This window comes from Liolophura sinensis, chromosome 1 (assembly GCF_032854445.1).
Source record: "Liolophura sinensis isolate JHLJ2023 chromosome 1, CUHK_Ljap_v2, whole genome shotgun sequence".
NCBI lineage: Eukaryota > Metazoa > Mollusca > Polyplacophora > Chitonida > Chitonidae > Liolophura > Liolophura sinensis.
This window is the reverse complement of record NC_088295.1, coordinates 65,000,142-65,015,855: the sequence shown is the minus strand read 5'-3', so window position 1 is coordinate 65,015,855 and position 15,714 is coordinate 65,000,142. Positions and strand designations below refer to the sequence as shown.

Below are 15,714 nucleotides of genomic sequence, written 5' to 3'. Positions count from 1 at the left end.
AGGGCCTTCTTGAGCTGCTGGTGGGTGATGTCCAAATCCGTGGCATCGAAACAGAGAGCAGTTGGTTTGAGCAGCTGGGGATCTATACTGGAAATGTCGACTGTCGGTACCGTATGTTTGGTAATCCCTTCTATAACCACAGGGTTCTCTTCTACTTGTTGTTTCTTCTCCTCCATACTGTCAAAGGTGACAAACATATCGGCGATGTGACCTCATGTAAAGCCCAGTAGTCTCATAAATTAATAATTTGCAAAATTTAACAGAAAGCCTACTGTCTGAATGATGCTAGAAAGTATTCTGTTATTGCACAAGATTATTCTGGTCAGTAGAGCAAACATGTTCTTTTATTGCAGCAGATTATTCTCTTCAGTAGAGCACACGTGTTCTGTTATTGCACCAGATTATTCTGTTCAGTACAGCACACGTGTTCTGTTATTGCACCAGATTATTCTGTTCAGTAGAGCACACATGTTCTGTTATTGCACCAGATTATTCTGTTCAGTAGAGCACACGTGTTCTGTTATTGCACCAGATTGTTCTGCTCAGTAGAGCACACGTGTTCTATTATTGCACCAGATTATTCTGTTCAGTAGAGCACACATGTTCTGTTATTGCACCAGACTATTCTGCTCAGTAGAGCACACGTGTTCTGTTATTGCACCAGATTATTCTGTTCAGGAGAGCACACATGTTCTGTTATTGCACCAGATTAATCTGCTCAGTAGAGCACACGTTTCTGTTAACTGAACACAAAGATTTGTATTAGACTAATAGGATATTATAATGGCTATGTATGACACAGTCTTATGTTTTTATAGCAGAATACCTTCTAAGCATCACTCAGACAACTGACTTTCTGTTGAAATAAGATTATTATTTTTTGACCTAAACCTTGAAAACTATAAGGTTTTCGTTTGGTTTGGTAGGTGTTTAATTAAGGCTGTTCTCATAACTGAACATATCATTTGATTGAAGTTGATTTCTTGTGAGAGAATATTTCTCAAAGTGTATACAAATAGCTTTAAATATATTTTCTAATAATGAATCTTCGAATATATTGTGCATAGGTCAAGAGAAAACTATATGAATGTAAAGCAATTCCCACAGGCTGAACCTTTATGATTTCGGCTGTGCAGGACCTCCGTGTCTGTCAGGAGCTCTGTCAATCGGTTAATTGTTTAAGTTTTTGTCAGGGCATTGTTGGGCATGTCCGAATACACAATGACACATCTAAAAGATGTATGCCTTTAAGTCTTTACAGTCGCCCTCGTGTGAATAACAGAATAACTAGATGGGATTAGATTCATCATGTTTTGAGCATATTTTTGATTAAAACATTTGGAGAAAAAATAAGTTCGAAATTGAAAGAAGTCTATGCAAAAAAAAGAAAAATTCACACAATCAGCCTATGTTTAGTCAGGATTTCGAAGGTCCGAAAATCATCGATTTTGTCCTAGAAATCTCTACCTTTAGCCCTGGCAACTAAAGTCTAAAACAGTTTCCAAAAGTCTAAGAAAAAAAGAAAATGACTTCGAGTGCCGAATACATAGGTCTCTGTCTTGGATAATGAAAGCTTTCAGACACCTTTTAGGTTCACTGTTTTTTTTTTTTTGTTTTTTTTTCCAGCAGTTTCTTTCTCTCGCAAGTTGCCCACGTTTTTGTTTCTCTCACTGTAACACCTGGCTTTGTGACATCAGTCCCGTTTCGTCGTTGTTGACGCCATCATGTCGTCGGTTTTCTGTTTTTTTAGGGATGAATCTACAGCTTCGGCCTATTTTGTGACTAATTTTGTTATCTTCGGTCAAACAGAGAAACTTTCTTGTGTTCCACTTTCTGGAGGACTTACTATTAAATCTAGAATAGGTAAACTAATTCCAGTTTGCAGTTACAAGCTACAACTTTTAACTAATTTCTAACAAGGTCTCTAATGATTCGTTCACTACTTGTGTGGCGTTCGTGGTAATAAGCTGTCAACGACGCTCGTGTCACTTGTCCTCCACCAATATGTCACTTGTCTTCCACCAATATTGTGTGCATAACTGTACGTCACATATGGCAAAATTCGCCCGTAACTTAATATGAAATGAACTCTCTCCCTCGCAGATCTATGTGCCAGTGGAATGTAATTTGACTAGAGTGAACAAATAATGATAATAAATGTCAAACTTAACACTGTGTGGGTGGTTTTTTGTACACGTGACCGTGATACTTGTCAGTATAATGTGAAAGTTGTTTTAACATATGTCTTCCTATTTAGCGGGCCAGGCAGGAACTGTTTACTGTATAAATAATGTCGTCATCTTGACATTGCGTTCCCACAACAGGTTTACTCACCTATCCTTCCTGTACAGACTTTATTTTAACTTTAATATAATTGTTTTATATCTGACAAATTGGATTCATTGTCAACCTACCCCTTGATCAGGCTTCCTGCGAATTCCCGGTCGCTGTTTCAGTACTGCTTCCAATTTCTCCCGTTCTTTGACCTTTTCGCCGGGTAAACCCCTGAAACCCAAACAGTACAGACGTTTTTTGATGCCGTTGCCGGTAGCCGGAGACGTGGGATTTGGCGCCATGTCACCCCAGGGCTCTCCCTTTTCGGTATGAGGGTGCTTCAAGCCCGTGAGTAACGGAACCAACCCTTTCAGGTGGTCGTCTTGCACCCTGGGTTGAATGCACATATTCCAGCCAAGTAGCGCTGATTTCGGATTTTGGAGATTGGGGATGTGTCAGAGTAGCAACGTCTGCGGATTCACATTTTACATCATCACGGCTCGTGTAGTCTAACCTTTGCCTACCACAATGACCATCCGGGTACTTTACCAGAGAACTGACTTGGCGGCTGGGCGTAAAAGTGTCCTCGTGGTGTGTCCCAAGCTGATCAGTGCGAAATGCAGCCGGGTTGTCGACAATAGTGCGGTACACCCTTAACCAAGAGGTCTGTCGCTTTTTACTTTCTATGGTATGAATAATGTTAAACTGACTTGATGTGGGCATGACTGCAGATCGAGTAGCCTCTAGGCCGGCCGGTTTATCTAGAAATGCTGTACACAGAGCTCTCTGCTGCTTAGACAAAAATTGGGCTATATAAAGGGAATGGAAATCATGGTGCTTTAGGTTGTTCATTGTTTACCTGTATAAAAGTGTTGTTGTTGTTACACTTGCTTGGATACGTCACATCGGGTGAGGACAAATTTCCAGAAATTTCTCCCAGAGGAACGCCGTACGTGCCTACATCTGCGCCCTATTACCTGACTTAATTAGTTTCTTTGCCCTCGTTTGGGACCAGTTTGATCACTAAACCACGAAACGTGCGTTAAAAGGCACAACCTGCTGTTGAATATTCATGTTTATCATTACTTATTCATTGATTAATCAAGTTACTTTGACTAGACCACGTGACTTTCCGTGTCTTCATTACGGCGATAAACTCCAGTCGAATAAATCAATAAATAAATAAATAAATGGGACGTTGTCTTTTTAATGATACCAGAATATACATGTACGTCTATCACGATGCAAACAACTTAAAATGCTCAAGAAAGACCATGGCACAGGTGATTTAATTTCTTCGGACGTATCATTCTATAAATGGATTTTACTGTGGTGTAATGATCAATAACGTGTATGAAAAACCGCCGCAATTCCATTAACGGTATATTTTGGGCCATGGTGAGATCTTTCATTTCTTACATGTCATTCAAACCGATATATTTTTTTAAATCGAAATGGGCAAAAGTCAAAATAGTTATAAGACATAGGCCTACATGTATGTGGAATTCATTTCAATATATTCCGAAATAATTTTTCAATGCCTTTGCGCTGAGCGATACTGTGTCATATAATTTCATGGCATTTTATGTTGAAAAGATGTGTAAAAAAACGTTAACTACATCTGACATATCGGGCTTTTTCTCTGTGGTTCATGCGTTCTGCCCTACCTGTCCCTTTCTGTTTATGTTTAAAAGCAGCAGGTCCACCGAATGTAAATTAACAAAACCTCAGCGCTTATTTTTTTGTCTCGTGTGAAAGTACAGACATGCACAAATATGCACGCAACAATAAGTGCCTGAGGTGCGAGGCGGCAGAACTCTGGTACTACTTGAAGAGTAGTAAATATAATGTTTCTTAGCTCTGCCGGAGTGTAAGCAAAGGTAGAGGTATTCAGAGCTAGTCCAAAATTAAGAAAAGCATGTTATTTTATGAATATTTAAATGACGCAAACATTTGTGGTAATGTTTTCTCCGATATGTGACAGAAAGGTTGACACCAATGTTTTTATCCATGAAAGCGCTTATCAACAATCATTTGTAATCAGCTTTCTAGACGGAAAGTTTTATTCACTTCCTGGCAGTAATAGGCACATATGATTTGCACGTGGCTTTTTACAAAGGGATTTCGAACTTTATCCTTCAATAATAATCCATATTAAATTCTTCAACATATTTATCAAATCGATGAAGCTTTGACCGCTGATTATGTGCAGTGGAAATACATTTTCGTTCAGGTTCGAGAATCCGGCTTCAAGTATTTTATTTAGCATACAGAAGATTAAAGTCTTTGACTAGGACCCAAAATGGCTTTGAGAAAAATGTCACCTATCCGGCTGTATTTTTACCGTCCGCCATATTAGAAGGTCGTCCTTGTTTATTACAATAGGTTAAAAATTCATATTTCTTATTTCCGTGCCACAAAAAGAACACACGCAAAAGCTGATCTTTGTTTACAGACTAAATAAATGTGGATTTTATTTATTTTACAATAATACAAGATAAATGATTTGATTTTCAGTGGATTGCAAATGTATATATTTTTTCGGACCAATGATGTCAGATACTCAATTATCCTGAAACATTTTACTAAAATACGAAAGAGAAGAATACATGCAGACAAAACAATGCAAAGTCACGGTAATGAATGTTGCGATTCACTTTAGCTACTTCGATATTCTAACCATTTAAACAGTGAGCTACAGTCTTCGCATGGAGTAATAACACTAATGAAAAAATATTTATGTACACATATATTTATGAAGCCGATCATCAAATAAGTGAGGCCATGAAAATGCACCAGCATTAGCGTGCACCGCACCGGGATTAAATACATTCATAACTATCCCCAAAAATACAAAATGTAAATTTAGCATTAAATCCATAATATCGAAAATAAACGTTACGGCAAGAGTGGTAGGAAAGTAAACTGTAAATTGTTTTTTCTTTTACGTCTAACATATACTGCATTGTGTCGAAAATGCCAGGTGTGGAGGAACTTTTCATAATTTCTTCTTAAATGACAAACTTCTGCACAATGGAAGCCTTTTCCGCCCCATCGTCATCATAAAGGTAAGTGGTGCTGCTTCCGGTGCCCCAGGTGAAGAAGTTGGCCACCAGACATTTGCCAGATTTTGCGATTTCCGCGCCTGCGCACATGATCTTCACGCTCTCGCCGGGTGGTAGTTCAAACTCACCGAAGACGTACTCGACGTAGTTGCTGTCAGCTAGAACTCTCCTGATCTTCCATCCGTCCAGGGTTTGGGTCTTCCCTTTGGATCCAACACTTGTGTTCTCCAGGGTTACATAGCGCCCGTCCGGAGAGGTTTCCGTGAAGGCCACAGCACCCTTTGAGGATCTGTGGATTGTGACTCTGCCCTTGTGCTCGGCGTTCTCCACTGATCTCTTGGTGGGGTATATCCTGTCGTCCGTCATGTCTTCATCAGCCATACACTTGCCCTTGGCTTCAGGCTCCTTGATTCTGCCTTCCTCTACCTCCAGCATCTTCCTGTAGGCGCTGATCTCCAGTTCCAGGGTCAACTTGGCGTCCATCAGGGCCTGTAACTCCTGCAGCACCGTCTCCAACTCCGCCTGGAGTTTCAACATGTCTGATGTCATTCTCGCCTTTTCGTGTTCGAACATCTGCTCCCGGTCCTCCATATCCCGGCTCAGGGACTTCACGCGCGATTCTAAGAAAGCATTGCGGGCTTGTAGTTCGGAAATCTGAGAATTCTGCTCAATCATCTTGTTCTTCCACCTCTTAGCCTCCTCCTTGGCGAATCCAGCTTCTTGTGGCGGGGCGGAGTTGCACTGGCCAACCTTAATCTCTCTGATCTGGTTGTTATATTTGGACTCCATTTCCACGCGTACCTGATCCAGACGGTTGTCATACTCAGTCTGGATTTCACGGATGGCCTTTGACAGTTCTCCCTTCCAGAAGTCTCTCATCTCATCACTGTTGTCTCGGTTAGCGAGGACTTGCAGGTCACGGATCTCCTGCTCGTAGACAGACGTGACGAAGGCCAGTTCCTCCTCCAGAGATTGGCACTTGTTTGACATGTTGATATGCTCGGTGGTCTCGTTGTCTAAGTCGGCTCGCAGACGGTTGTTATCGTCTTGTATCCTCTTCAGGTTGCCTCTCAAGATCGCTAACTCGTCCTCATAGCTAGCGCATCGGTCTCTTGCTGCCGCCAGTTCCCCTTCAGTTTGTCCTAACTGGTTCAAAACTTTTTCGTATTTCTGCCTGAAGTCATCTGCCAGTTTAGCTTGTAGATCCGTCTCTTTCTTTTCAAATGTAAGACGGTCTTCCATGCCGACCATTTTCACGTCGAACTCAGCTTTCTGTTTGGACAGTTCATTGATGACAACCCTGGCTTGTTCCAGTTCCACCTCAAACATGTCCTTGATCTTAGCGGGGTTGTACTCTTCGCTGTTCTTCACAGTATCTAATTCGTTCACCAATGCCTTGTTTTGTGCCTCCAAAAACCGCACTCTCTCGATGTAAGAAGCAAATCTCTCGTTCAGTCCTTGTAAATCTTTCTTTTCCTTTTCTCGAGATTCCTTCATGGTATTCACTCCTTTCCCTGCGACATTGGCGATGACACCGGATTGAAGCGGAATGGTACCTGAGCCGGTCACGGATTGGCGGAAGGACTGGCGGTTTTGGGGTGCAGCGGCCAGGCCCTCGGCTGTACTCCGAGAGATAACGGTAGTGTGTCGGCTGCCGATGATAGGGGCATAGTTCGCGGATTTTCTCATTTCCGCCATTTTGTAACTTGGTTATATCTAATGCGGTGACCGAGATGAGAATCAGGCTCGGAAGTGAAACTGCTTCGCCGTGACTCGATTGAAGAGGTGGAGTGAGTTAATATGTGTTGACGTTTAGGCAATCGGGCTTTTATGCAGGAACACCCTGGTCATGTTCGAACGCGGCTTTCCTGTTTCCACGACAAACAAAGTGTCTGATTGGTTAAGATCTTAGTCATAGTATAGCCTGTTTTTTTTGTGGGCACGGGCGATCTGGCAACCCCGCTGGGAATCTCTCTGGAAACTTGCCCTTCGCTCACGTACGACCTACAACTCTCCACCCTGCCACAATGCATGCCTTATAATAGGGTATGTCCTCTCCCCCACGGATTACAAATTACCATTAACAGGGAATGTATTTCGAGATTACGATAAGCCTAAACATGCCTGTCTTTTAACCACTCATACGCTTTAGAGAAAAACGCAAAATATTTTTGTCATTTTCTGAGCTTGGATATTAATTTCGTCGGTAGCTTCGGTCTCGTATTTCTGCCTGAAGTCATCTGCCAGTTTAGCTTGTAGATCCGTCTCTTTCTTTTCAAATGTAAGACGGTCTTCCATGCCGACCATTTTCACGTCGAACTCAGCTTTCTGTTTGGACAGTTCATTGATGACAACCCTGGCTTGTTCCAGTTCCACCTCAAACATGTCCTTGATCTTGGCGGAGTTGTACTCTTCGCTGTTCTTCACAGTATCTAATTCGTTCACCAATGCCTTGTTTTGTGCCTCCAAAAACCACACTCTCTCGATGTAAGAAGCAAATCTCTCGTTCAGTCCTTGTAAATCTTTCTTTTCCTTTTCTCGAGATTCCTTCATGTTGCTCATTACTTTCCCTGCGACAATGGCGATGACACCGCATTGAAGCGGAATGGTACCTGAGCCGGTCACGGATTGGCGGAAGGACTGGCGGTTTTGGGGTGCAGCTGCCAGGTCCTCAGCTGTACTCCGGGAGATAACAATAGTGTGTCCACTGGCGATGATAGGGGCATAGTTGCAGATTTTCTCATTTCCGCCATTTTTTCGATGAAGATGGTTATTGAGATGAATCGGGCTTGGAAGCGGAACTGCTTCGCAGTGACGCCATTTAAGGAATGAAGTGTGCCGATTTTTTATTTCGAATCATCATGTTCGAACAAGGCTCTCTTGTTTCCACGACAAATGGTTAAGACCTTCAGTCACAGTAAAAGCGTAGTGTTTTTTATTGGAACGGGCGATCTGGCAACCCGGCTGAGGAACTCCCTGGTAACTTGCCCCTTCGCTCAGGTACGACCTACAACTCTCCACCCCCTCCATAATCCGTGCCTTACAATAGGTATGTTATTCGAGATTACGATAAACCTAATCCCAAACATGCCTTTCGTTTAACAAACTGTACGCAGTGACGAAGAACTCTCATTTTCTGAACTTGCATATTAAATTTATTTCTGCATCCATGAACTCCTACAGCTCAATAGATTATTGGTTTAAAATTCTGTCGTGCTGTGATAAGAATCAGACTTAACTGACACAATATAATGTAAAGAAAATAATTAATAAATCCGTGCAATTGCTAACTTAGTCGTTTGATTACAGATGAAAATACCGTAGGTTGTTAGACTGGACATCTTGAATTAATGATATGCGCAAAGCGAACATTGATTTAAAATATTAAAATGGAAACGATTCTGTTTACAACATCGTTAAACAGTACATATAACCGACTAACCGGTAACATCACTGCATTTTTAAAACTAGTTCTGCTTAAGCCATGGTGCAAGGGGGCGTGGAATTTGTTTCTATTTAAGCATTTACATGAACAGTTAGTAGAAAACCCTAACTGAGGTAAGGGGACAAGAGGCCAGATTTCACAGGAAATGTTTCTGAACATTTGCCAATAATCGCACAATCATCTCTGGTCTGGATTTACTCTCAATGCTGCAATTTTTGCTTTTTATAGTATTTAAGATAACTAACTTTGTCAATAAATCATGTAGATGGCGACTAAAACTCAATAAATCCCATACTCCTTACAGCGCATGTGCCGCTCTCTACGGTAAATCCAATCGTTAATTTTTTTCCGCTGATTCCGTGATATGATGTTGCAATTTCACCGCAACTTAAGCATCCAGCTCCAAATATTCCATTTAGCATAAAGAAGATTAAAGTTTTGGATTTAAAGACCGCCTTTTGAAACATGCCCAATGTCCGGTTGTAAGTAAGACATTCGTATTTCTTATTTCAGTGCCACAAAAAAGAACACATGCAACAGTCAATGCTTGTTTTCAAATTAATAAATGTGGATTTTATTTATTTCACAATAATGCATGATAAATGATTTGATTTTCATATCAAATAGCTTGTAAATGTATATATCTTCTCGGACACCTGGTGTCAGATACTAAATTATTCAAAACATTTAAGTGAAATGTGAAAGAAAATACATGTAGACAAAACAATGCATATCACGGTAATGAATGTTGCGATTCACTACAACTACCTTCAAATCTAACAATCCACATAATGAGCTAAAGCCATAACATGGAATCATAGTGGTAACAAAATAATTTATGTACATTTACATTTATGAAGCCGATCATCAAATAAGTGAGGCCATGAAAATGCACCAGCATTAGTGTGCACCGCACCGGGATTAAATACATTCATAACTACCCTCAAAAGTACAAAACGCGAATTTAGTATTAAATCCGTAATGTCGAAAAAAAAGATACGGCAAGAATGGTACAGAAAGAAAACCGGAAATTGTTTTTTCTTTGCACATCTACCATATACTGCTTTATGTCGAAAATATCCAGTGTGAAAAAAGTGTTTATGTTTTCTTCTTAAATGACAAACTTCTGTACAATGGAAGCCTTTTCCGCCCCATCGTCATCATAAAGGTAAGTGGTGCTGCTTCCGGTGCCCCAGGTGAAGAAGTTGGCCACCAGACATTTGCCAGATTTTGCGATTTCCGCGCCTGCGCACATGATCTTCACGCTCTCGCCAGGTGGCAGTTCAAACTCACCGAAGACGTACTCGACGTAGTTGCTGTCAGCTAGAACTCTCCTGATCTTCCATCCGTCCAGGGTTTGGGTCTTCCCTTTGGATCCAACACTTGTGTTCTCCAGGGTTACATAGCGCCCGTCCGGAGAGGTTTCCGTGAAGGCCACAACACCCTTTGAGGATCTGTGGATTGTGACTCTGCCCTTGTGCTCGGCGTTCTCCACTGATCTCTTGGTGGGGTATATCCTGTCGTCCGTCATGTCTTCATCAGCCATACACTTGCCCTTGGCTTCAGGCTCCTTGATTCTGCCTTCCTCTACCTCCAGCATCTTCCTGTAGGCGCTGATCTCCAGTTCCAGGGTCAACTTGGCGTCCATCAGGGCCTGTAACTCCTGCAGCACCGTCTCCAACTCCGCCTGGAGTTTCAACATGTCTGATGTCATTCTCGCCTTTTCGTGTTCGAACATCTGCTCCCGGTCCTCCATATCCCGGCTCAGGGACTTCACGCGCGATTCTAAGAAAGCATTGCGGGCTTGTAGTTCGGAAATCTGAGAATTCTGCTCAATCATCTTGTTCTTCCACCTCTTAGCCTCCTCCTTGGCGAATCCAGCTTCTTGTGGCGGGGCGGAGTTGCACTGGCCGACCTTAATCTCTCTGATCTGGTTGTTATATTTGGACTCCATTTCCACGCGTACCTGATCCAGACGGTTGTCATACTCAGTCTGGATTTCACGGATGGCCTTTGACAGTTCTCCCTTCCAGAAGTCTCTCATCTCATCACTGTTGTCTCGGTTAGCGAGGACTTGCAGGTCACGGATCTCCTGCTCGTAGACAGACGTGACGAAGGCCAGTTCCTCCTCCAGAGATTGGCACTTGTTTGACATGTTGATATGCTCGGTGGTCTCGTTGTCTAAGTCGGCTCGCAGACGGTTGTTATCGTCTTGTATCCTCTTCAGGTTGCCTCTCAAGATCGCTAACTCGTCCTCATAGCTAGCGCATCGGTCTCTTGCTGCCGCCAGTTCCCCTTCAGTTTGTCCTAACTGGTTCAAAACTTTTTCGTATTTCTGCCTGAAGTCATCTGCCAGTTTAGCTTGTAGATCCGTTTCTTTCTTTTCAAATGTAAGACGGTCTTCCATGCCGACCATTTTCACGTCGAACTCAGCTTTCTGTTTGGACAGTTCATTGATGACAACCCTGGCTTGTTCCAGTTCCACCTCAAACATGTCCTTGATCTTAGCGGGGTTGTACTCTTCGCTGTTCTTCACGGTATCTAATTCGTTCACCAATGCCTTGTTTTGTGCCTCCAAAAACCGCACTCTCTCGATGTAAGAAGCAAATCTCTCGTTCAGTCCTTGTAAATCTTTCTTTTCCTTTTCTCGAGATTCCTTCATGGTATTCACTCCTTTCCCTGCGACATTGGCGATGACACCGGATTGAAGCGGAATGGTACCTGAGCCGGTCACGGACTGGCGGAAGGACTGGCGGTTTTGGGGTGCAGCGGCCAGGCCCTCGGCTGTACTCCGAGAGATAACGGTAGTGTGTCGGCTGCCGATGATAGGGGCATAGTTCGCGGATTTTCTCATTTCCGCCATTTTGTAATTTGGTTATATCCGATGTGGTAATCGAGGTGGAGATCGAGCTTTGAAGCGCAACTGCTTCGCCGTGACGACTGAAGGGGTGAAGTGAGTTGATGTGCGTTGAGGTCTTAGCAATCGGGCTTTTTATTCAGAATCACCCCGGTCATGTTCGAACGCGGCTCTCTTGTTTCCACGACAAACAAAGTGTCTGATTGGTTAAAACCTTTAGTCATGATATAAGCCTGTTGTTTTTTGTGGGCACGGGCGATCTGGCAACCCCGCTGGGAGTCGCTCTCGGAACATTCCCTTCGCTCACGTACGACCTACAACTCTCCACCCCGCCATAATCCATGCCTTAGAATAGGGTTTATCCCCTTCCCACGGATTACAAATTACCGTTAACGGCGAATGTTATCCTAGATTAAAATAAGCCTAATGCCAAATATGCCTTTCGTTTAACTATCTAGATGCTGTGTAGAAAAATGATAAATATTTTCTGACTTATTGAACTGAGTTATTAAATTCATTTCTCCATCTCCCCATGAACAGTCATACAGCCTAATATTGTATTTGCTTTAAATTGTATCCTGTAAAGTGAGGATCAAACTTAATCACTTTAATATAATATGAAAAAAATTAACAATCTGTGCAATTGTTAATTTAGCCGTATTCTTACAGCTGAAAACAGCGAAGCCTGTTAAACTAGATATCTTTAATCAATGATATGAGCAAAACAAAAACTGAATAAAAACGCTAAAATGGACACATTTTCATTTTCGACATTGTTAGGCAGTACATATATACCAATGACTTAAAGGACCAATGACCCCTATGGCTTTTCTTTCTTCATATGCATTTTGAGATGTGTCTTACATCGTTAGTCTTCATTCTTAGTCTTGGTGTTCTCGGGGGTAGAAAAATCGCTTTAAACCACAGTTTTCCGAAGGCAACTGCAAAAATTATGTAGCCAAAAGTTACGTTTCATTTATCCGGAAACAAGAACGTGTAGAAAACTCATACCAGATTAAATTTGTGATAAACGGAAAGTAATAATTGTTTTTAGTTAAATTAACCTGACATTCGTACTTTAACATACTTGATATATCTTCAAGAATGAATCGTTCATATGAATTGTTCCTGACAGCCAAACAATAATAATATAAACCACTGTATCATAAGTTAAACTTATTAATTTTAAATGTCTATAGAATTTGGATAAATGTGATAATGTTTTAAATGTTAGGTCACTCAGAAGAGCACGATAGGACTTTAAGCTTATAGATTCATTCGATTAACAGGAGAACGGAGACGTTTGTACAGCTTCGATTGTAATATAGCGCATATTTCCTGGTAAACATGACTGATATCCTAAGCTCATGTATAAAAAGATTGGAGTACCGTAAAAATGGAACCAACATTTGCGAAGATTGTGTATTATATCATTTGTCCTTGTTCTGAAAATCACTGCATAGATCTAACTGATTCATTATCACTGAGTGAGGCCGGATTTAAGGACCTCTAATATGCAATCACAATTGCGTTTGACCCTGGTAATGCTATGAAGCATATTCTTGCCTGTCTATTGCAAGACTTGCTTGTAAAGACGGGTTCTAACTCGTGTGAGCATGGCAGCGCTAATCTGCTTAGCAAGGCCCTGCACAGCGGGTTATGTGGCTAAACCGTTGAACGCTTCTCTCACATGTACGTGGCTTGTTGTGCACATGTTGAAAAGTTCTGCAGTCGCTCTATTAATGTTCCTGTAATGTATCATAGATTCACGATCATGGCGTAATATCGTAGTTTGGTTTGCCATAAGATATACCTGTACAAGCATACTGTTTGATAATTTGCAAGTTTACCGTTACAGAATTGCATTAACACCTATAAGTCTTTGGGATATGTCAGCTCCTAAAAAGCTGATATGCATTTGCTTGGATCAAATATGTAGCATTGTATGATAACAATAAAACACGTATATCAAATATATGTGCTGGTATATACCCTGTGAACCCTGTAGTATATGTATAGGCCTATATACTGCTTGAAGATTGACGGAAACTATATGTTCAACTCAGTCACAAAGGGATTGCTGTTCCACGAATACATGCATGCGCGTGCAAATTGAATTTTTTATATTAAAATACGATTAACAAATGCATATAATTCAGATCGTCCCAAAAAGAAATGTGTGTTTAAGAAAAAAATGTCAACACGATGTATATCACTAACACAGGAAAACTCGATGGAATTTAACATATAAAGTTTCTATTACTTATTAGCATTTAATGCCTATAATAATGTGCATGGGGAGGACATTATAACAGTGATCTCTTGTACATGTTATTTAGGTAATCGCGGAAGTGCATGCTGAAAAAAAATGGCAAATCCACACATTTTAGTAGCCTATAATATGCACAGGTGGGATATACACTGTGGAGGAATAATGTAAAATTGTGTGTATGATACTTTGCATGTATTTGAAACAAATGTGAAATTGTGATAGTTCATATATATATTTTTTTGCGATAATAATGCGTAAAGCAGATCACATCAGTTTTCTCAGAATAAACAATAGGCCCGCTTTTAATGATTCTCAGAACTACAATACATTTACTGCTGATATTGTGATTTATGAACATCTTCATCACTGCACAGGGTGATTCTTGTAGAATGTGTATATTTAACGAACAAAAATGTCCAAAAGTTCATTATCGTTTTGACCATATGACTGTATTAATGTGTCTCCAACCTTAACATGGGACCTGTAACTGTTCATATTTTCGCGGTGTTTTAGTTGTACCGTATTTCTAGGAACCGGTAATTGTGTAATATCTATACACTCTTATTTAGGGTCATATATTTATGTATTGAAGCTATATGAGCAAATAAAGACGGCAACCGCTGCGCACAGATGGAAGAAAAGTTAAACCGTCCGCCTGGCAAGTGGAAACCTCGGATTCGATTCCAAGAATTGGTAACGTCTAAGGTTTGGACCCCGGGATATGGAGAAAGGCCGAATACCACCACCCACCCACCCCCCTCCCCCCAGAAAACTAATTTTATATGACTGTACTGAAATTTTGACTTTCTTGTACATGTCGCTGGACTGAAAATGACAAAGACTTAAACTAATTGCCCTACTTTGAGCTACTTTGACTCGACCCAGTGCCAGTATTGTACAGCTTGATGAGGTGTCATGTATGATGTCTTCCGTATGGCGTTTCAGTGATCGCTCGGTCTGTAACTGTGAGACCCAAGTGAAACAACCGAAATAATGAAATAAATTACATTACAGATAGAAGAGTAGCCTGCTGATACTGATAGTAGGGATTGTTCGTTGATAGCGCTGGCTCACAGATGGCTCAAGCGGTAGCTTGCCGCGACTATCAGGCACTTGACCAGTGGGCTCGAGTAATCGAATCCATGCAAATGTCGCCATTTCGACCGCAGCTTTAAGTCAGCAGGTTTGTCAGTTACCTGGCGAACATCGCTGGTTTCCTCTCGGCACTCCGCTTTCCTCCATCCATAAACCGGTCCTCGCTGAAATCACATCACCAATCTACGCACGCCTCTTAGTATAACGAATATAAGAAAACAGTCTAAAATCTTGTAATTACGAAAATGTTCATCGCATTCATTTATTTATTTATTTATTCAAAATATTTGCTGGTAACGGGTCCCCTAGCGGAAAGAAAACTGCCTATATATTCTTGCCAAAGATACCCCTGAAATCAACAGCCTAATTACCGCCGCGTAGTGATAGCCTGAAGAATATAGAACAGGATAACGTTGGTCGTTGTTCATGTACAGGCGCCACGCTTTAGCGATGTCAAGCATTATGTCGAATTGGTGTTCTTCAAGAAAAGTGAACAGTTTTTGAAGATGTAGAAAACCCGTACACAGGAAGATGTAAAATGCTGAGCGTCACATCCGCCGCACTTAATGAGTGAAAGAAAAGACAAGAATTTAACCGTATTTACCGTATACGAAGAGAAACCGGAAACACAATGTCGCGTCACTCGTACCCCACGTTTCATGGCCAAAAGACAAAACAGGGTTCGGGTGACGTCAGCGAAAACAGC

The 15,714-nt window shown here is 41.4% G+C and overlaps 3 protein-coding genes across 3 annotated transcripts; all 3 read right to left on the bottom strand.

Annotated features, from left to right (window-relative positions):
- Positions 1-5,285: 5,285 nt before the first annotated feature.
- Positions 5,286-7,037, bottom strand: LOC135463333 (non-neuronal cytoplasmic intermediate filament protein-like). The gene has a single exon (XM_064740597.1). It carries the CDS (start codon positions 7,035-7,037, stop codon positions 5,286-5,288), a length of 1,752 nt encoding a protein of 583 aa, XP_064596667.1.
- A 450-nt stretch (positions 7,038-7,487) lies between these two features.
- Positions 7,488-7,892, bottom strand: LOC135463322 (60 kDa neurofilament protein-like). The gene has a single exon (XM_064740586.1). It carries the CDS (start codon positions 7,890-7,892, stop codon positions 7,488-7,490), a length of 405 nt encoding a protein of 134 aa, XP_064596656.1.
- Positions 7,893-9,895: 2,003 nt separating this feature from the next.
- Positions 9,896-11,647, bottom strand: LOC135463311 (non-neuronal cytoplasmic intermediate filament protein-like). The gene has a single exon (XM_064740575.1). It carries the CDS (start codon positions 11,645-11,647, stop codon positions 9,896-9,898), a length of 1,752 nt encoding a protein of 583 aa, XP_064596645.1.
- Positions 11,648-15,714: the final 4,067 nt, after the last annotated feature.